The sequence below is a fragment of the Pelecanus crispus genome, chromosome 3 (assembly GCF_030463565.1).
Source record: "Pelecanus crispus isolate bPelCri1 chromosome 3, bPelCri1.pri, whole genome shotgun sequence".
Taxonomy (NCBI): Eukaryota; Metazoa; Chordata; class Aves; order Pelecaniformes; family Pelecanidae; genus Pelecanus; species Pelecanus crispus.
In genome coordinates, this window is record NC_134645.1 from 25,577,947 (window position 1) to 25,600,716 (window position 22,770).

At 45.4% G+C, this 22,770-nt stretch overlaps 1 protein-coding gene across 1 annotated transcript; it reads right to left on the bottom strand.

Moving 5' to 3' along the window:
• Nucleotides 1-3,061: 3,061 nt before the first annotated feature.
• SLC22A7 (solute carrier family 22 member 7) lies at nucleotides 3,062-22,016 on the bottom strand. The gene is made up of 10 exons (XM_075708169.1): nucleotides 21,639-22,016; nucleotides 19,650-19,753; nucleotides 14,882-15,036; nucleotides 13,278-13,446; nucleotides 10,067-10,184; nucleotides 5,857-5,966; nucleotides 5,555-5,769; nucleotides 4,957-5,065; nucleotides 3,312-3,518; nucleotides 3,062-3,125 (listed from the first exon to the last, which is right to left on the bottom strand). The coding sequence occupies exons 1-10, from the start codon at nucleotides 22,014-22,016 to the stop codon at nucleotides 3,062-3,064; spliced, it is 1,629 nt and encodes a 542-aa protein (XP_075564284.1).
• Nucleotides 22,017-22,770: the final 754 nt, after the last annotated feature.

The following is a 22,770-nucleotide window of genomic DNA, read 5'->3' on the forward strand; positions in this document are numbered from 1 at the left end:
AAGCAGGGCAGCGAGCGAGGAAAGGGCCGGGCTGCTTCCTCCGCTCAGCCCCCGCAGACCTCGGTTGTCCATGTCCAGGGGTGATGCAGCGCTCTGAGCCACATGACACTGGGACTGGAGAGCCAGCAGACCACCTCTTCTTAACCTGTTTGTCTCTTCAAACCACATTTTTCTTGATGTCTTTTTAGTTTTCCTAAAGATGCGTTCTTCTCATGCATTGCTACCTACTTTGGTTTTTCTGTTTGTGAAGAGGTCTTTTTGTTTGTAACCATGACTTCTGTCTTCCTTGTAAACAAGCCTGCAGCAGACCAAAGACATCTTACGTCACAAATTCAGAACCTGGAAATCAGATTACACACCCCACCCCCCCCGCCGCCGCCGTCAGGTTTGTTTTAACAAACCTACCAGTAATGAAAAGCGTGAGTTCCTGAGTTGGTTAATGTCCTGTTTTTCCTACAGACACTATGAGGAATGACATCAGCATTGCATACGCATGTTGGTTGCTATAAATTGTGATCTATTTCCAACAAATCAAGAACATTTTGCTGAAGGAAGCTCAGCTGTGTGGTTGACTGGTCATGACTTGCCCACTGATGTTAGTGCCTTTTCTTCTTTGAGAGCACAAGGTGTTATGTGATTAATGGACAAAAAAAATTTAATTTAAAAACTGGCTGCTATCTCATTTTCTCCTGCTAAAGTGTTCAAAATGTTTTTAATGAAATGCTTTTCATCTTGAAAGAATTATGGACAGGGACAACAATTAGTGTTTCTAAGCTGGTATAATAAAACACCAATTTTATTATAATAGTCCAAGTATTTTATTATAATAGTCCAACTCCAATACAGAGCATTTAACTATAGGCGAAATGGATGATAACATTCAAATCAAAAAGAACTGTCTGCTTATTTTTTATCAACTTTGACAGAATGCCAGTTGTTAAAATGGGATGCTATTGTGTATTCTATTTGTTACTGGGATGGAACTTGGGATAGTGAATTTAGTCTTTTTGAAACTAAAGGTTTTTTCCTGAATATAAACCAAGAACAATCCGAGCTTAAAATACCTCCCCAAGAAAAAGAAAAGGGTTTCAAAGCAATATTGTCTCAACCCCGCCATGTAGAATTGAGCCACGGTAATGTTTTAGTGCACACCTTGGTCTGCAAGGAAAAGCCTGTGTGGGCAGAGTGGGAACCGGAACTGTCAGCCCTCAACCCCATTGATTTGGGACCCCATCTGTTGTCCTTTTGAGAAGACTAAAGAGGTGGGGAAGAAATCAGGACAATAAATCTCACCTTTCTCCTGCTCTGGAGTGAAATTTTACCTTCTTCATTGCAAGTTTTCCTGGACTGGCACGCCAGGTTGTGACAAAGTGAATTTCACAGCTTGTCTTGCCCCGTGGTCTGGATGCTCAGGGTCCTCTGCTGCATCCTTTCCAGCTCTCTGATGGCAGCTAGCAGGATGGCCAAAATAAGGTGAGGCTGTACTGCTCCCAGGTCAGAAACGGATGCTGGCATTACAAATATAATTTATTATACTCGCAGGCATATAGAGACGATGTGAAAGCTCCTGCGATTACTAAATATGAACTAGTGAGAGATACCAGGCTTGTCCAAACCCAGAGATTTCTACTAATTTCTGCTCTTTGGCACAGTTTGCATGCTGCCTCATGGCACAAGCACCTTGGGGTATCTCCACCACCTATTTGCTGTAGGTAGGGGAATGCCCTGAAAAGGTGCCCAAACAAGTGCTCTGCAGGTGGCTCTTTTGAAAGTATATTGTGCTCTGTTATTAATGTTAGCGCGTTGTGGCTGGCTGATTATTAGCTCTGGGCGGCTGCTGCTGAACCCAAGGCAGCGCACGGGGAGATGCTCTTTTCCCAGCGATCTGGCAGGTTATGTGACCCCATCTTTCAGGCAGAAACAATACGCAAAATTGCCTCAGCCTTAGGGTGGTTCTGAGGAGTTTGCTTCCCTTTTGTTGCCTTAAAGCAAAAAGGCGATGTATAAAATTTTGCCAGGCAGCCTATTTCTACTAGGAGGCGCTCATCGACCTGGGATTGGATGGGCCCCCCACCCGCTTTCAGCTGCATCCTGGGTTTGTGTTATTCTCGCAGGGCTGCTGCGCGAGGCTTAGCTTAAAACACCTCACAGCCCAGGGAGTCACGGTGCGCCTGGGACTCAGATGCTGAGGCCATTCCCTCTTCCCAATTCAGGAAGGTGCCATTTGTCAGGGTTCCAAATTCATAGGTAATTTGGTGGCTCGTCTCTGTTGTTTGCGGAAGTGAGTGCAAGAGGCAAAGGCATTCTGTGAACTGAAGGTCAATGTGTTAGACCAGTAAGCAGAATGAAGTCCAATAACAAATTATTTAATATTCCATGCAAAAGTTCCTGTAGTGAGGTGGTTTGGGGTTGGGTGTTTTTGGTTTTTTTTTTTTAGCTTAAAGGGTACTTACTGCATGCATGCTAGATTTAAATAATCGGCAAAAGCTTTTCTTCTCCTTTGTGTATGTGGGACAAATGCTTGCAGTTGTCCCATTCTCAGTGAGATTCCTGCATGTGCTTTTTGCTGGCTTTGAGCCTCAGTGTGAAAAACGTCCAGACCATTTCCAAATTCAAGAAATATTTGTAGCTACAGTTTATGGTTTATCCACCATCCAGTTAGATTTATTTGAGATTATTTGGTTTTGTATGATTCACACTCAGTATTTTTTATTGCTGCATTGCGTATGTTGTGGCATGTAAACCAATGGATTGTAGTTTCTGGAAGGCTGTGCAGTGATGTGAAAAGTGCTGCTAGTCCAACAAGGCCAAAGACTGGAAGAGCTTAGCACAGGGTGCCTTTATTTCCACACCCTGTTAGACCTCTGCATTCTTGCTCCTGGCCACACTACAGAGTGGGTTAGCTCCCTCCAGCTGGTTTCATGATCCGCCTCCTTCCTCCAATGTCCTCAGCCCCACTTCCCTGCAGAGAGAGGCTAGGAGGACAGTAAAAGCTCTTTTACTGACAGGTCAGAGCATGGCTCAGTTTTGCAGTCCTACGGTGGCTGTCCCACCGAGTCCCTCACTTCAGCAGAGACTGTAGCGGCATGCCCTCGGGAGCACTGATTTGTGACAGCCCTTTCACTCTGGAAGAAAAGAAGACACATTTGGGCTGATGGACAGAAGAGCAGGAAGCCTGACAGCCCTGATCCCCACCAGGCTGTCCCCTCATCCGCTGCCGCCCACAGATGGGGAATTACAGGCGGCAGAGAGGGGCGTCCCCTGCCTCTCTCAGTAGACTCCGTGTGCGGGGCAGGATGGAGCCGACTCACTGTGCTTTCTCGACGTCCTCGATCCCCTCCGGCAGGCGTGCGTTGAGCGTCTCCGGGAGCAGGAAGGCCACCGAGCCGCAGCACACTGCTACACCACAGTACGTCACCTCAGGCAGAGACCTCCACACCTCATCCAGCAGAAACACAAGTGGGGCCAGAGCCCCACCGAGGCGTGCCACGAAGGAGGTGTACCCCATCCCGTTCTGCCTGGAAAGTTAGGGCACCGTGGTGGTGCAGACCACCATGAGAAAGAGATGGGTACTTCTTTCATATCAGACCTTGGGAAAAAGTGCAGACCCTCTGCCCCTTCCGCCTGTTTTTCTATACGTGCTGAGGCTTTTCCTCCCCCAGGTTTTTCCTCTGCCAGGTTTCCTCTAGGTTGTTCTTTTTTCTTTCTTTGTATCTTCCTACAATGATAATATTTCCCAGAGAGCAACCACAGCTGTTGTGAGAAATAGATTTATGTCTGTTACGAGAAAGAACTGCAGTTCCACACTAAAAATATCTGCTTTAAAGTTATTTCCACTTTAAATGTCTAAAACCCCAAGTGCATTTTCTACTCATCCCTTCGTAAGTCCTCCAATCTGCTGAGAGCAAACCTACGTCCCTCCTTCTCCCAGGTACTTCTAGGCAGGTGGCATGTTCACCAAAGGTGAACATCTTTGGTTCTGCTGTAGCTATAAGCCGAGGAGAGCTTGGAGAGGAGGCCAAAAATAAGACCTGGGACCTGTTCCACTTACTAATTTTCAGGAGATGGGTGGCATTTCACACTGACAAGAAGGATCCCAGGACCTACTTGTGCATATGCAGAGTAAGTACTGCAGAAGGAACCAACATTTTTGTCTTTAGCTGCCTATGTCTTTGAGCATGTAAAAATACCAACCAATCTGAGAAGAGAAGCAGCAGATCAGTGTGCCCACTTTGGTTTAAATATGCATCATTCCCTGCATGCAACAGACCAGTGAAAGTTAAAGGACTAAATGGCAGAGAAGGGTACTCTGGGCAGGGAGGGACAGAGGTGAAGTGAGCCACAAGGCCTGCTGTGATCCATGAGGGTTTTTTCAGACTTTCACAAAGAAGCCAGTGAGGTGATTCCCTCCACCAGTATGAGCTATATCCCAAACTATGCTGATGCTAAATCTGGTTTTATGTCACCATTACCCAGATATTTCAAATAACCTCTCTTTTTCCTCCTGAAACGCTAGTTAATCCCTCTTTTAATATCATCTGGTGTCCAGAAGACTGACAAACGTGGTAGTATGTCCCCCTTATAAAACTTGGTATGTCAAATTATTATTTTGGGGGTCTTTTAGCAGTTATTGGCAGATTGTCACAGGGGACTAAGACTTTACTAAGCACAGATGCCTTATGGACTTCAAAAGTCTTTCCACACAGAATACTTCTTGCCTTTCGATACATCTCCCTACCAGCATAACCTAACTACACATAACCCAGGTAAAAAAAGGGTAGCTTTCTGCCCCTTTCTTGTGAATATGTGTAGTCCCTAGAACCTGCTAATTCTAGAGGCAAGGCATCAGTCCTGCAGTCTAGTCAAGAGCACGTCCTGCTGTGCTGATGTCGAAGACCTGAGGGAGGCATCCCACCAAGGCTCCGGTTGTGCACTCAGGCGAGTGGTGTCTCTTACCTCAGTACAGTGGGGTAGAGCTCAGAGGTGTACAAGAAGACGGTGGTGAATGCAGCTTCTGAGAAACCTTTGCCCATAATGGCTACTACAGAGCGTAAGGAGGTGAAGGCTAGGAGGAAAAAAAAGACATTTGTGACAATGGTCAAAGAGCAGCCTCTAGGAAGAAGCATTTTGTGGCCTTGGGTACAAGAAGGAAGAAGGTTCAATGCTCCTACAGGAAAAACAGGGAGCTTCATAGCCCTGGAGCTGCTGTCTCCAAAGTCTGGATCAGTAATTTCGGTAACTATTAGCCTGAGTGGGAGCTGAACTGATGAAAGGATGGGTCCTGACACTTCCCATTGGATAATGTCTACAATAAAGATAGGCACTTCACCTTGCCATCTCTGGACCCTTACACAGTGACTGGAGACCATCTGTTGCTGCCAGATATTAGGGCTAGCCCACATTAGCAACCTTGTCCCACAGATGCCCTTTAGGTGGAGGACATCTCTATACAGAATTGCCTGCGGACAAGATCTACAGTTCTCCTTTTCTAGCACTGCACAGAAAGGAAACCTCCCCTTTAGCAAGTACTGCATATAGCAGAAGAGCGTCTCACGCTTGGGAATGATGATGTTGGCTCCTATGCATAGTCCGGTCAGGATGAGTGCCCACGCCTGACTCTGCCGTCGTCCAACTCGATTCACCACCACGTACATGATCATCTTGGCTGGAATCTCAATGACGCCGAAGACAAACTGGGAGAGATACATGTTCAGCCCAAAGCCAGTTAGGTTCATGCTCATGCCGTAATAAGAGAAGGCAACACCGAACCTGCAAGGAGTGTGCGGAGATGGGAATTAGGGAAATCTATCTGGGGAATTGCAAGACAAGTCCCCTGTGTGAAGTGACACTGCTTACCACACAGCCCCAGAACACAGAGAGATCTTCCGCAGGACTGGTGTCCTGAACAAGCTGATGTAGGAGTAATTCCCTCCTGGCTTTTTGTCTGTTGCCATCCTTCTGAGGGCCTGGGAGAGGTGGAAAGGAGGAAATAGCTCAGCTGCTGTACTTTTAGGATCCAGACATGAAACCCTAGACAGGCTGGGGCCTTTGCCTTTCCCAGCTCCAGCTCCACCTTGGATTTTCCATATGTTCCCATTGCAGAACAATTCTCTGAGCATACGTTGTAGAACTTTACAGATTGCCTACCATTTTAGACCTCTTTTTCTTCCCATGGCCCCTTCTTCCCTCTTACCTACATACTGCGTGTGGCAGAAAGGGTTGCAGAAAAGTGGCAGATCATGGTGTTAGCAACGTCAGAGTTGGCTGGTTCCACCCTCTTCTCCATGTGGTTGCCTGCCATTGTGTCAGGTCTCAGACAGGAGCTAACCCTGAGCTGCGTGCTTTATTCTCATGAGTGCATTTATATAAAGTGTGATTATTTGTACATCTGTTCATATAAATACAGAATATATAAAAAAGGCACTGAGAAGTGAGCCCTGCCCATAAGGAAGAAGAGAGCGCTTATTCACAAAGTCTTTTAGCAGTTGATTGAGGGGTAAGTACCAGGAGAGTTGGTAAGTTCTACTCACTGGCTGAGGTGCAAGAGATTCGCACAACTACAGGTCTGCAATGCAGCTATACCTAAGCTAGTTGCCATAGGCTCACTGTGTAGGTAATGGAGATCTCCAGTGGAAGCGATGGAGTCATTTTATCCTAGAGCAAACAACTGCATTTGGTCAGAAGAGTCGTGTGCTAGCCTCCATCAGCTATTCATTAGATTGCAGACTGTAAAGGAAACTGCAGACAGCGATGATGTGGACACCTAATGCTGGGAGAGGTTAATTCCTCTCATGACAGTCTTGCTTCACCGTGTCCAAAAATCATCAGCAAATGCAGGGTAGGACAGTTAAAATTGATTAGGTTATGAATCACAGGAAACCTTGAGGAGAGAGTCTGGTTAACTAGTTAGATATATTCTCGAATCAATATCCTCTTCAGTGAAAGCAAACCTGTGGCTAAAGTTTTTGCTTATGCAACCACAGAGCTGCATAGGGAACCTACAACTCAGATGGATGAAGAGGGCCTGCAGCATCTTGGACCAGAGGATCATCTTCTCCAGTGCCTTGTCTCCAACAGCATCCTGCAGTGGAGCCTGCAGAAGAGCTGGGCAAGCATGTAGAGATATTCCCCTCAAAATGTCTCTGCCTTCAGCCATTCAGGGACTTTCTGAACCAGACAGGCTGTCTGTCTGTTTAGCACCTCAACAATCCTATCCCACATTATATAGTGGTTTGTTGAACCCGTGTTTTTCTTTTATTTCTGTACACCCATCTCTGGGTCTGGTAACTTTTGTTAATACTGCAGTATGGCAAGTAAGTTATTTTTTTAAACTTTCAACTTTTTTTTTTTTTTACAAACAACTAATAAGTCTTTTCATCCAAATGCATAGGATGAATCATAGCACTGACAACAGACTACTTCTGCAATCCTGAGAATTCTAATATGAGATTCAAGTTACCCTGATGGCAGTCTGTCCTCTCTTCAAGTTGCATGATTTGCTATTAAAATGGGTAACATAAGACATTAACACAGAAAACATCTTCCAGTATGTATCGTTAGACAGATTTCTTGGCCTGTGGAAGGACAACTGGGAGAGCCAGAACAGCAAGAACCCCAAGAAACTTTAAGTTTAAAATGCACATAATTCAGTGATAGCTGCAGAGGGAGCAGGGTGAGAGAATCTGCAGGCCCACAGCATCACCTACAATTAAGATGGTGCTGAACAGTTATGGGGGCTGTGGACTTGTGGAAATATCTAATAAAAGAGAAATCCCAGCCCAAAGAGCTCTCTGGTTAAAATAATTGTACAAAATGAAAGGAAGCATTAGGAGAGGGAAGAGGATAGCTGTAAGTAATAGCATGTTTCACTACAGAAGAGTTAAGATTTTATTTCTAATTGCATACTATTGTTTACAGTTTTGGGGTGAGTGACAAAGCTTTTCATACTGAAAAAAGAATTTCACACTGGGAAATTCCTTAATCAGTTCTATAAGACAATGCTATTAAACCTGAGAGTACGTCAGTAATGTGCTGTGCAATTATCCAGAGATTATAGGTCTTTCAAGTTCAGTCTTCTGAACTAAGGAAAATCAGTTGTTACCTTAATAAGTCATCAAAACACACTGATGCATGGTCAAGTCAATTAAGCAAACTAGAATCAGGCAGTTCTGTGTTGCCTGCATGTTTGGATAGGAACAAGAAAAAACAAGTATGTCCCTATAAACCTCATGCATCCAGCAAGGTGTCACAGCTGCAAGCCTTTATTGATCGTGGTCCAGTGGTCCCAGTATGGTGTGACTTGGTGCAAGGCTGTGATAGTGGGGAAGCCCCAGCTACATTTCCTAACCCTAAGAATGGTATGAGGGTGCAAGCCCATGCCCTTCAGGGTGAAACACTGCACTCTGAAATACAGAGTCATCAGCCAAGGCTGAATGAAAGAGGTTATAACTTGTTATTTTTACATATTTAGTCAGAGCTACTGGGTTGATTAAAGGCAAGGAAGCATCACAGTCAACTCCTGTCTGCCACAACCAGTAAATTCATAATTTCTCACATGATTAAACAACATGTTTCTGTTGTAAATCAGAAAGGCTAATCACCTCTTCAACAGATACTAAGAAACTGCTTTTAAAAAATGGCATGCTGGCCAGGATAAGACAACGGTGGGGCTGCAGGAGCACTGGGTGCACACAGAGATGCAGCTGGACCATGACAGCAAAGCACAAGGCTTCTGTGCTGGTGCCAGGGGTTTTCTATCTTCCTCTTTTGGTAAGAGGAAACCCAATGGACATTAAAGGAAGAATTGATGTTTAATGAACCACAAACTTCTGTAACCACTGGATTTCACAGCTGAGCTTTGTGCTTTTGAGAAGGTTGAGGCAAATGATGTGGACCAAATTAGTCAGAGGTGACAGACTTGCAGCCATCCAAGCCTGGCTGTGAAGGGTTGTTGTGAGCACTGACTATGCTCTGGTGTCTTCCCGAAGGGAGAGACAAGCTTCTGCCTGGCCCTTGAGTCCTCGCTAGAGCTGGGACATCGCTTGAGCTTGTCACCATCTCCTGGAGCCACCAGTGTGTCCTTAAGTAAGCGTCACAGACCAGGTCTCAATATTTGTGAGTCTGAGTGCAAAAATACATTTTTTAAGATAGAACTCAGCACAGGATGAAGATCACTAGATCAGCCTCTGAGCTGAGCTTGAGCTTTGGAGTTGAAAATAGGTGGCTATTTTTTAGGGTCCCCCTTCCCCTTTATTTGTTCAGTCAGCTAGCTGAGCATCTTTGCTCCATCCTTTACACAACTGGGGTCAAGCAAAAATGGATTCAAACCAGTGGGTACATGCCTACTTTGCCCAGTGCCTCACCTTGCCACATTCCTTTGAAACTCCTGGCAGAGCCATGACTGGCTTGAGGGCAGAGCTTTAGCCAGGGGAAAAGGTTGATCATGCCAAATGTTCTTTACACCCACATTCACTACCGGGGCACTATGGCTGACAATCTTCCAGTTTCACATGTGCACTAAATGCAGCCTGGGGTGGACTAGCCTTTACAATTTTGGATAACACTACATGCAGTATCTCAAGTGCACTATGAGAGAAAATATGCTAACTACATGCTATTAATGTGTGTCTGCTTTCTGCTAGCACTGTACCAGCACTTGGCAAAGACTATGGCAACCAAGAAGGCAAACACTAAGCTGCACAAATTGCTCAAGCACCTGCACACTCTCCTCTCTGTTATGGGAGTGATGCCTCTGCCTTATTTTTTCAGGCTGTGCTTCTCTCTCACTGTGTATTTAGTCCAGTGTCCTGTGCATTGAAGTCATGTCAATAATGAATGGAAAGACACTGCACCTAATGAAGGGGATTTATGGTCTTATGCTGCTTTATCTGTAGGAGTAGATGTAGCTGCTTTCTAGAGTAAAATGGAGCATGGCACCCTGTGGACCACAGTGACCCACAGATGGCACTGCAGGCTGAGCATTGCTTCAAGTATCAAATAGAAGTGAAATAGAGAGAGAGAGAAAATGGCAGAGGAAGAACATGCGCCTGGATCTTCAGTTTCTCACCTCTGGTGAGACAGTGAAGTCTTTCCTTCCGTTCATTCTTGCACATCTAAGCAGATGCCTGTGAGCTTGTTTCACTTTGCCATTGGCTATAAGCCACCGGGCAGACTCTGGGACCCACCTGGTGTGAGGAGAAAAGACAGTGTTCCTGTTGGCGCTCCATGTTTTCCACCCCACATACGTGGCCCTGGCCAAAGAGAGGGGGTCTTATCTATGAGACTTCAACCTCAGCTAAAAATAGTAATTGTGGTGCATGAGAATATGAGTAATGGGACACCCTTGTTACACGTACGTGCTGTTCTACCCTTAAAGAAGTACAGTCTGCTAATTGAAGTATGTCTAGCCAAAATTTTTATCATGTGATCTTTGCTCAAAGCTTGACTTTTCTGAGATGGTTGATGTTTCAAACTCTTATCAATTAAAATTGGCCTCAGAGAGTTTATATTTACAGATTCATGCTTTTTGGGACTCTCAACTTTGAAATTGTAGGATATAAAAAATTTATGTAGAAAGGACTTAGTGGGCTGTATACTTACTTTGTTAATTGCTAAAATTATTTCGTTTTCACAATAATCAAAGCCTTCTGCACAAGACAGTCAGCTGGGGTCTAAATCATTGTGGCTGTGGCTCCCAGTGAAGTATCCATACTAGTCATTGAGCGACAAGGGATGCTGTACTGCTGTAGAGCTAATTATCAACTCTGAGAGGTCTGCTTAGCAGACCTGTGTAGGGTGGGAGTCCTGTGACTCTTATTTTTCTGCCTGTTCCAGCAAAAGATCCAGCACTTGTCATAAACTAGCATCTGCAAGTCCCTCTTCTTGGACTTCTCTCAGATCTTGCATCTGGTTGCAATTCATGGCTACATGGCCCTGTTTGGCCTGGAGCTTCCCCGGCCACAGTGCAGCCCATCTGGCCTAGATGGTGCACGGTGTTTTGCGGGTCCGCATAGCGGTCTGAGTCCAGAAGACATTGGAAATACCCCGCAGTGGCTACATTCTGCTAGAGCAGCCAACATCTAACTCCTGCTATCCAAATCTGTCTCCTGAGAGAAACTTAAAACAGAATCTGCTGTTCTCATGGAGACTTTCAGCTGAGCATCCTGTGCAGTCAGTGGGAAGACTTACAACCTTGAAGAAGTATGTGGGTATGAGGTCTACTGAGGTCACACAGTTGTCAAAAGTCTCTCAATGGATTTTCCCACTGGAGCCGTCTGAGACCAGTTCCCTGTAAGCTGTTGGTGATTAATGTGCCCTAAATCAGGTTACAGAAAAACTACAGAACAACTGCTGTCACTATTCAAGCAGTAGCTGAAAAGGACGTGTAGAGCAAAAACATTTGTAGAACTAGTCTTCTGGAAAGTTTTCAACTCCCTCCCATAAGCTTATAACCCAGTGAACCTTGGGAAATATAACGAGTGAAAGATGGCACTTTGCACTCATTGCCACCATCTCCAGAGTATAATATTACGTCTTTTGGCTGTCAGAACTCAGCTGAGTTCTGACGTTGTGTCAACAATATCTACAGAGTGTGCTAAATTAGATTTTGATTCCATACTTCAGGGACGTTTAATTATCCAACAATCACTGACCTCTTGGGTGCTTGAATTCTGATGAGACTACAGTATAATTTGTTGGAGAACTAATCTCCATAAAAGGCATTAACGTAAGAGGAAAAAAAATCAGCTATCATGGAAAGGGTGGGTCCAAATGTATCTGTGAATTTCAGCAGTTCCCAGGACTCAATGTTTTATGGCTGGTTGTTCTAGAGAAAGAGCAAAACAACTCAAACTCAAAAAGTCAGCAGAACACATATTTTAGTTGTGTTGGACTTGATCAGCGAAATATCAGATGTTACTCTTTTCCAGAAAACCCTCATCAACAGTAAACCAGTACATCTATTTTAGCAATTGATTAACAACAGCATTGGTTTATATCCCATTTTTATAAGCATTATTTGAGATTTTTTCTGCTAGATCTGTGCAGCTATTTAATCTACTTCTTCATGCTGATGGACAGACATAGTAAGCAAGCAAGCCATAGTATCCAGAAGCCTCTTTGATGGCAGCTGAAAGGCACTTTAGCATTTGGATATCACTCTGCTCAGCAATTATGCGTATAATTTTGGGGCCCCTGTGTCTAACAATCAGAGCTTATTCTGCATGGTTTCCAGCTAGAGCTCCCCATCGCCATGAGAGACACGTCTGTGATTTCTGCAGTGTGGCCCAGCACCACACTGATGTCCACAAGGAACTAAACAACCACCCTAAGGTGGAGGAGACACAGTCGCCCATTTCTGAATATTTTCAGTGAGGCAGTTGTGGGAATATCTGCTTGCTTATTTCAACACAGGACTTTTGTCCAGCCAGGAAATGGAGCTGCTTATTCAAAGGACTGTTTTGGATCATCAAATAAATTGATCCAATACACTTCATGTTACAGTCACAGTATCAGTGAATCGACCCTTTATTCTAGTCTGTCTTACTACATGAAAAAATGAAGGAGGAAAATGAGTTTTTTTAATAAATGAACCATCTCCCATTTTAAGGCTTAAGAAATGTCAGGCATTTCTTAAATAAGGCTACAGGAGGGAAATAGCCCACAGAAAGCAGATGTGTTTGACCCATCAGGATGGTTACACAGCTAAGAAAGGCAATGGGCAATGCAGAGATAAATGCACCTGACCTAGCCTGCAGATGTCATTGGCTCATATGGAAAAATTGGTAGCAGAGGTATCCTCCCCAATGAGGTGGGACAGAGGATGAATAAATTATTTATCTTGAGTCTACCAGGGATTAAAGCCAGGGATCTGGCCTGACCCTACCTCCCTTTATTGGGATCTCTTTGCTTGCTCTGAGCCACGTCTGACAGTGCTTGCAGCACCAGATCCTGCTCCTTTGCCCTGCAGCCTGTCCCCCACATGCCTGGCTTCAGCCCCAGTCTTGCTTCCTCCTTGTCCCCAAAGCCGTGGTGTGACCTTGGCTCCTGGCCTTGTTGGAGGTGAGGAGAGATGAAACCCAGGCCACTCCAGTTTTCAAGAGCTGCCGTACCTGGGCAATCTGACTGCAGGACACAGATGAGTCCTGCTCCTCTTTGGGTTGCTGGATCCAATCCCAGGATCAGCGTTCCAACAATTGCCACGCACACAGAGCAGAGGAGGCAAATCACAGCCCGCTCCCGTCCCCACAAGCCGTCCAGCTGCAGGTCACTGCACTCACCACAGGCAGACCATGCTCAGAAGACAAGGTCCTGTTACAGCTACTAATAGCCAGTGCCATTCCCGCACCAAATACGCTACCATGGCCAGCAGCATGTTCCCGATGCTCCAGAAGATGCTAGTCAGGATCCCAGAGAAGGTGCGGTGCTGTATGTCCACCCACTCCATCCCTGGAAGAGGGAGCCAGAGTTCAGCTGGGACACACAGGACTTCTCTGAGAAGGGGTCTGCAGGGCTTTTTAACAAGGGCAAAGTGAGGTAACATCCCTGGTCGTCTCCTCCAGGAGAGTTCCACTGTTTGGCCAACATCTGGCACATTTAAAACGTTCATCCACAATGCTTAACCTCTTGCAAAGCTGTAAGCAACTAAAATAAAGCTTTAAAAGAAGAAACACTGGACATATAGTAAAAAACAGTGCTGAAAACACCTTAGATAATACTTTTTTTTTTATCCCATTCAATAGCATTCAAATGGTCGTCTTCATCAAACAGATAATTTTTTTTCCCTAACCATCTTGCCTGCACAGTTTCCCATTTCTCTGCCCACTCATTATTCCAGATGAAAGAAATATATTAAGATGAATTGTCGTTCATGTGGAGTCTACCCAACGTAGATACTAATGCACATGTAAAGCCAGAACAGATGGTGGTCTCCTTGTTTGTGTGTGTGAACTAAAAGCCAGTTTTCCTCCAAAGATCTGGACATCTTGCTACAACCCCTAACAATCTGAAATGTCCCTCCCAAGCTCTACTTTGCCTTGTAGGCACCAACCTTTATAACAATTAAAAAACATAGCAGGCCTTGGGATTTGTTAGGTCTTGTGTGGACTTTTCCAGTATTGAAGCCATTTTAGCTTGATTTTGGCTGTATCTGAAAAAATCCTGGAAATTTTTGCTGCACCTGTAACTTGCTCTTGGGTACAACATACACCCCAACTGTATTGACAAAATCATCCAGTGGTCTGTTGGTTACCCTGAAGTTTGGAGCTTGTTTTTATTATATAATTACCTAAACTCTTCAGCTGCAGTTTTGCCTAGCTCTGTATGATTTTTTGTTTTTTGTGTGTGTGTGGTTCTTTCCCCCTACTCTTTCTAAAAATATAGATTGGGAACTTACAAAACACTGTGAGCAAACTCAAGACTGGGGAGGTAGAAACACCCTGTGAATGACACACCATCCTCCTGCTGAGGACACAGCAACGCTGATGAATTGTGTTAACAACCATTTGAAGGGTGAGAACTCAAAATCAGAGGAAAGGGGAAGATACGTTGGTCTATGGCTTTTATTGTACTATTTATGATCCTTAACAGGAATTGGGTAGCATGGATTGCAAGCGTTAATGTTGCAACAGAAGTACTAATAAGTGGTTGTTATATTTTGAGTAGACTGTTAAAGCATTAATTACACTAATAGAAAAGGGTAATTCTTGGATCCTCCCAAGAGGGATGTTCTTTTGGCTGACTGTAGTGAAATTGCACCCATAATGATTTCCAAACTCCTGTTACTACTAGCTATGCCATGTCTGCTAGACAAGTCCCTACCTACCCACTGCCTGTCAGAAGTCCCCCTGTACAGCCAGGCACCCACAAACCCCCACATGCTTACCCAAAGGCAATACAATAAGGGAGACGCCGCTCAGGGCCACCCCGGTGAGGGTCCGCGTGATGGCCAGCATGCTGTAGGAGACGGAGGCGGCGCTCAGCATCCCAAATACGACAGAGCACACAAGCGACAGCACAAGCATGGCTTTCCGTCCGAACCTGCCACAAGCACAGGCTGGGTTACAGTGGCTGGAAACCTGTCCCAGGAGTAGGGATTGAAATGAGGCAAACCAGAGACTTGAGAAGGAAAATGAGAATATTGCCCACTCTGCAAAGAGCACAAGATGCAATGCCCCAGAGAGGAAGAAACAACTCTGGATATAGCCAGTGCCACAGTGGTGCAATCCCATTCAGAGGGCCAGCCTGCCCCATGAGCATCGGGCATGAGGCTCTCCAATGGAAAGAGGAGCACTGAGCAAAACAATATGTTGGGCTCCCCTGTTCAACACCGTCATCAAAAGAGGTGATGTCAGCTTGAAATCCCATGCTGCTGGCACACCCTGCTCCCTCCAATGGCTGTCCCCATGCCTGGCTCAGCATGTCCTCCTCCCATGGCTCACTCAGGACCAGCCACTGCCACCGCTCTCAAGGAGGAGAGAGCCGTGACACTGTCACTCCAATCCTTGGAAGGAAAACAAAGATCCCAAAGGAAAATAAATGAATCCAGTTGTCAGCCCACATGTGCAAATAGCCCTGATGTCCTAAGGGGTCTGTGAGGAATCTGCTAGGAGGTCATTCCCCAAGGGTTTTGGAAGTTGTAGGACCATCTTACCCTGGTACAGAGTCCTGTGTGGAGAAATACAGGAAATCAAATACACACAAATGCACATGTATACACACACACACACACACACAGAGAAATATGTGTGTATGTATTTCTATACAGCCTATCAAAATCTAAAAATCAAAATGGAGCACAAGGCATCAGTCTTCTGATGAACATCAGCACTGCATGTGACGGAATCTTAACTTCAAACTGGAGTAGTAAATTAACGCTGTCAACAAGTAATGTTCAGTCTCTAGGGGCTGAAATCCTGGTCTGATTCTGGCATTAGGGCTCTCTTAGTGGCCACCTGAGAAGGATGGTGGCATGAACAATTGCTCCAGGGGAAACAGTGATGTGCCAGTACATAATGCTACAATAATGTTCCTAAAAATAATCATAAATGACTTAATGCAGCAGCTAGTTAATGAATCTACTGAAAAAAACCAACTTGTGGCTTGGGCTCAGGCAGTTTGCTGGATCTGCTTTGTAATTTAAGCACAGCCAGTTTGCAAAAGTCATCGTAATGCCCCTGGATCGGAGCAGCAAACACCCAGAAACACACCAGAGCTGGATCCGATTTCCAATAGGGTAACTGCTTAAGAAAGAAGATACTTTTTTTAAATGAAGGTTTTTCTTGAAAATACAGTCAGAAGGATATAAACCCATAAGATTCCCTGCAGGGTGCACGGCAGCTATTTATGGAGCCATTACTAGACTCTCTCAGCAAATGCATGCCACCTGCCAGGGAAACCAGAGGCGAGCTGGCAGGATTGAACTGCAGGCTACAGGGTGGCTGCTAGAAATAATGCTGTCAAAATTGTCTTCAAAGGGAGAGGTAGGAAAGCACAACCTCTGAAAGATTATAATAAAAGGAGCAAAATGCACAAGCATAAAAATTAATAAAAAAGCCATATTTAAAAATATCCCAATCTGGAAGTCTGCCATAGCATCATACAGCCAATTCAGTACAAGGACAAGGTACAAAAGGAGTGTTTGGAAAAGAGCAGACAATAACAGAAACAATATGTATGTATTTTTGCATATATATGTTAATAGTGAAGGTTGTTGGAGGGTTTACCAGGGTAAAATTTGTTAGTAGAAATGTTGTCGAATCCAAATGTCTGTAGAGGCTTAGAACAAAATGAACCTGAACTGTAGCAAAATGCCAGGACCAGATGGTTTTCACCCTGGAGCACTGGAGATGAAATCTCTGCATTACTGTTAGCACAAAGAAGTGGGACCTCTTCTCTGTGAGAGAAAAGGAAGGTTGCTAATGGGACATCAGCTTTTATGGGGTCTTAGGGGAGATGGGGGGCATGACACCTGAGGTTTAACAAATCTGCCAAATTTATTGCAAGTTTACTGGATGCACTGGCCCACTGCGATTTACATGGGCTGCAAACCTTTCCTGATGTGACCTGCGGGCCCTGTGGCCAGGTCGCTCAGGCGGGCAGTCCACGGTCAGCTCTGCTCCAGGCTGCTCACGGGGCCACAGCTGGCTGTCAAACTCTTGCTAAAGTTCTCAATTTAGCAGACTGAAGGGTCGTGGTCTGGCTAACTGGAAGTCAAGCCATAACTTGGTCTTTTTTGTTAGCTTCTCCAAATTTTCTCCATTTCTTCTGTATCCTTTTGAGATGGGGAAGGAGGGTGAAGGGAAATCAAAACTGCGCACAGTATTCAAGATCTGGGGCCACCATGCATTTACATGTTACTGGATAGTGATATGCTCTTTAATTTTATATTCCTTCCCTAATGATTCTTAATTTTCCATTTGCTTCCCCAGCCCCTACTCATTGCTGAGCAGATGTTTGCCTAGAGCTGTCTGTCATAACCCCAAAGTCTTGCTCCTGAGCAGCTACGGTCAGCTAAGAGGTCTCAGTTTTAAATGAGAAGTTAGAATTGTTTCTCTCTTTATTTTAATCGACCCTGAAATTTTGTCTTCTGATGCTCCCATCCAGTCACAGAGCTCTTTAAGCTCCTTCTGCAGTTCTCCACACTCAGATCTCATCACTACCGGCCTGATCGCTCGGCATCACCTCCCTACTCACTCCTTTTCCAGATAATTTCTAAATGTGCTGAAAAGCACACAAATCCAAGCACAGGTCCCCACAGGTCTCCCTCCATTGTCACAACTGAACACGTACATCTCTCCTCTCCTTCCTGGCCTTTATTAATTATTTAGTCATGCAGAGACCTTCCTTCTTATCCTAGGGCAGCTCAGTTTCTTTAGGAGCCTTTGGTAAGGAAACTTCTTGAAATCCATGTAGGTGGTATCTCCCCTGTTCACATGCCTTTTAGCACATTCAAAGAAATCCAGTGTATTTGTAAGGCATGAATCTTTTGCAAACATGCCTCGGATTCTTCACTAGTATGTCATACCCACCCATGCGGCCAGTGACTCAATCTTTTAGAATAGTTTCTACTCATTTGCCTGGTACAGATAAATGTCAGGCTGCCTGGAACATAATTCCTGAGGTCTTTTTTGGAAACCAGTTTAAAACTGATTTGATACATGATGCCTTCCCAGCCCTCTGCTGTGGAGGTCAGACAATGCCAACAGTGTTCCAGATTTTTCATCCCAAAGGTCCTGTAGGGCTCTAGGATGACGGCTCCCTGCTCCTAGCAGTTTACTGGCGCTCACCTGGTGTATTTTTCTATGCCTTCTTCTATCAGCTTATTTCAAAGCTCCAGCTCCAACACCTGCCCCGACACATTCTCCCACTGTGAGCACAAACTCATGTATGTCTCACACTACAGCCTTTTTATTTCCAGATCCTTCTTTTACGCCTTGATCTTGATCTACTGGCTCTTCCCCCTCACAATCCATCTGAAAACCAAATTATTTTTCATTTTCCTCTAGCAGAGATCTTCTCTTCTGCCTTATTTTGTCCTGCTCCTTTTTGTGATTCCGAATTTCTTTCCCTCCAGCTGTGCTATAAAAGCATTTTAGACACAAAGCCAACACACACAGTTTGAAGATCAGCCAGGTGTCTTGGATCCTTGTAAAAGTATACTGATATACTCATATGCAAAGATGTGGATGTAAAAATTCCCATATTCAGCACTAAGACTCTGGGTGCTTCATACCGTGAAGGTGGTTCCCCTCTGCTATGCAGTGATTTTGTTGCCTGCTGTACACTAATGCCTGTTTGCTCCCAGGGAAGGGAAATCAGGAAGCAGTTTCCTGTGCAGGAAACTCAGACATTAAATAATGAATAGCATACAGAGTATAGCACATCCTGATTGCATGCCTGCATTCTCTGGTAGGTTTCCTGGTTCTGCTGTTTGCAAAAATATTTAATTTCTTAATTGATGCCCTTTCTAGGTTATTACTCAGATTTTTTTCAGGTTTACATTATCACATTCTAACATTTAACCAGAGAGAGCAGATTTGTTCCTGTTTTCCTCATTGTCTCAGCTCTTCCTTGAGGAATGCCTCCCTGCTTCTAATAACGTCCTTTACCCTGCTCCTCTAATAATGACAGAGTCAGTTCTTGCTTTCTGGAGACTTTTTTTTTTCAGCTATGACATACATTTGCTCTGAGCCCCTCACTCGGGCATCCTTAACCAATTTCCATATAACTTGTAAGGAGTTAACTCTTTCAGCCTCTTGTTTTGGTTTTGTTTCAGCCAGCTTTCTCCTTTTTTAGACTGTTGTCTTTTCTGAAATTGGTCTCACAGACAGTGGATTTTTTCAGTTTTTACTGTTCCTGCAGTGATGCTGACCACAGCGTTGTGGTCATTGCTGCAGTGCATCATACTCCTAACCAAGGCTGGAGCCACTTTTCTGGTGGGCTGCTAACTGGCTGATCCATGGAGCATTTAGCCCCTGCATTGCTTCCCAGTATGGCTTTGATCCAATTTTCATGTGAGAGGCTGGATTCTCCCTTTATGATTGTGTTTTCTCCTTTCTCTGCCCCTCTGATTGCCTTTTGCAGGTCACAGGTTTGTGAAGTTCTTGTCATGAAACCGAAACCCTGGAGGAACAGCCTGAAAGGGGTCAAACCTGTCTGAAAGGTATCCGAATATCACGGCCCCCATCGTAACGCCAATGAAGAAGAAGGTTGCAGTCGCTTGGTTCAGTCCACGCTGCTCGCACACGAGGTCCCACTGAAACACGAGGCCAAAATGACACTTAGTGCCCAGTTGCCTTTTCACACCCCTTCCTTCCGGTGGTTAGCCGTCATGTCTTGCAATTTCTATTGGCTGAATCTGATTGAGGGGTAGAATCCTGCACTAAACTGCACATAGGACAGTGCCAGAGTCCTGAGAAAAGTAAAGCTGCCTCTTATAAAACTCAGAGGCCTCCCAGTTATCTATCCCCACTGTGACAGCCTCTCTGTGGACACTTGTTGGGCATCAGAAAGCTTTCCTGGGTACCACTCATCATGGAGAGATCCCCTTTTTCCTCTCCTGAGCCCCGCGATAGCTGCTCTCAGCCTGCTTGGGTGCATGTCTCCCCTAGCTCCTTCTGTCATGCTCCTGGGATTGCCCTGGTGAGATGGGTGTTTGCAGAGTGCCGCACTGCAGTGAGCTTAAGACGTGCCTCAACCTTTGTTAGGGAATATCGTGTTGATATCCAGTTACTGTTGCCCTGACCAGTTCCCTTTGAATTTTCCCATGCAGGAAGGAAGGAGGGCAGAGGGGGAGTCAGACCAAATATTTGCCCCTGATGCTAACTTACTGATTTCTTACTGAGAAGCTGGTCTAGACATTCTCCCTAATTAAGTTAATGAGCATCATTTTACTTTCTTGGAGGTGCAAATGTCTCGCTAATCATTACAGAATGCTGTGCCCAAGCTGCAGAGTTAATTTTCTGTATGTGCAAACTTGGCAAAACTTAATTTAATCATCAACCCAGCCTCGCAGCCTCTCTGACAAGGCCAGCCAGACCTTCAGCAACCTTTCTTGCTGCAAGAGCAAAAGACTCCAGAGAAAGCCCTGGCCCCTTGAACATGTTCTGAGGCCGCTGCACTGTGGGTGCAGCATCACGAGGCTCCATGCTCAGCATCTGTGCTGCAGAGAACCTCCCCTGCCTTTTCCCCCAAGAGTGCTTTACACCTTCCTCCCTGAAGCAATGCAGAAATAATGTACAGACCTGGTGCACATCTGACCCTCACCTCCATGCCTGCTAAAACCAGGGGTGGTTGGGTGGTGGGGAGGAGGCACCAGCTCTAGGTTAAGACTTAGCCCTGCTCTCACTGAGACAGTCAGCCGCTATCACTTCAAACCCAACCATGCCCCTTTTGTCTGATCAAATTTTCCCCTTCCCTAAGACCTCCTGTGCTTTGGGCCAACTTTCAAGGAAGGTAAAGCATTAACACCCAGTGGTATCACTGTTAGCCTTAGCAAAGCATTTCAGAAGGCAGGTAGTTAATGTTTGATGGGCAGGGACCTTGGGCAGGCTCAAGGTTACGGCTGGCCAGCATGCTGCATCTCAGCAGGAGGCCCCTGGAGAGCACATTTGGCTTGACAGCAAGAGACACTGGTGGTAAGAGAAGAGAGGCAGCATGATCTTGGGGAGAAGAGAGGGAAGCTGGAGGTCAGTGAGGAGGGGTGGTGAAGGGAATAGAAATGACAGAGTGTTCAGAAAATCAAGAAAGCAAGTCATGGGCTCATATGAAATACTGATAGGGTATAATCCTGTGCAAATGCCATGTGGCCCAAGCAGAGAAAATCCTATATGTGTATCTTCTCCCCACCCCCTCCAATCTCTCAATCACTTGGAGAAATTAAGATGCTTCTAACAAGAAATGTTGGCTTCTAACTATCAATCTAAGCAAGATGCTCGTAATAATAATAATAATAAATGCTGGCTTCTAACTCTGAGCTTCAGAGAGCTTCCCCAGCCCAGAAAATCTCTAAACAAGTAATTTCCACTGGTTAAAATGCAAAGATTCCCCTCTGACTCTGTGCACCCAGTGAACACTTCTCCATCTGCTCCTCAAAACACTAGCTAATTTCATTTTTGGCTAGATCACAGGACAGGCATTACCTGGGTGGAGATGGTGGAGGTGAATTGCGAGTGGTCATAGACCCATCCATGCTGGCAGTGCTGGATGATGGAGTTGTTTTCTGGTTGCAGAGAGGAATTGAGCAGCAGGTGAAACTGAGGCTGCGAGAACATCTCACAGGACCTGAAAGTGCCGTCGGGCTCCTGGGGGATGCTGATGAGCAGAACTTCCTCCATGGTGAGGTTCACAAATGCCTCTTGGTGAGGAATTGCACAGTGATGAGAGGGGGTAGCAGCAAGAAAATTGTGCAGCAGGAAATGCATGGGAAGGTTGATTCTTGGGAGGCAGAGGATAAACAAAATCAAAATCTGGAATCTGCCAAAGCCACCAATTTCCAGCAAGAGATCCTCAAATTTCATCTTTTCTGTGGAGTTTGCTCATTCAGAGCCGCTACGTATCAAGGAGCAGCAACATGAGCTTGAAAAGCGGTCTCTGTCCTTGGAGCTCAACTTCCCATGGCTTTTCATACAGCCACTTCGTTGGACTTTGAGACCTTGCTGAAACGTTGTCAAAAGTCACAGTGAAACTCTCCATTTGGGGTACAGCCAACGAAATTATCCTGTGTGCACACAACACATCCATTTCAAGTGGGCCCAGCACAAGGTGCCTTCTCTTTTTAGAGTCCTTTTCTCCTGTTGTGGTATTTGAGAGGGAGATCCTCATTAGCAAAGGAGGCTGTGGGAAGAGTGCTGTGAAAGCACTGTCGTTTCTAGTGTGGGGGTACCATGCAGTGTCTCAGGCACTGCAACAAACTCTGTGTGTGGTCCAGTTGGATCATAAAACAGGCCCCCAGGAGAGCGGGGGTGACCCACTGTGTAGGGATGCCCAGGGGCACCAAAGCCTCGTTGCTGTGCATCAGCTAAGTGTTTTTTAGTATGGCTTGTGTCAAGTCATGACCTGGGAGCGTGAGAGGGTGCCCGGAAGAGAGATGAGTCTCTGGATGGATGCAAACAGAGAAGGGAGCACTCCGGGGAGAAAGGGTGGGCTGCAGGTGAGGGCTACCTGCTCACCAGTGTCCTCCAAATGATGGAAAAAGTGAAAATGTTTCCCCACAAAGTCCCTTTCTCCACCTGGGAGAGTGCTTTCCCAGGACACATGCAAGGAAGTGATGAG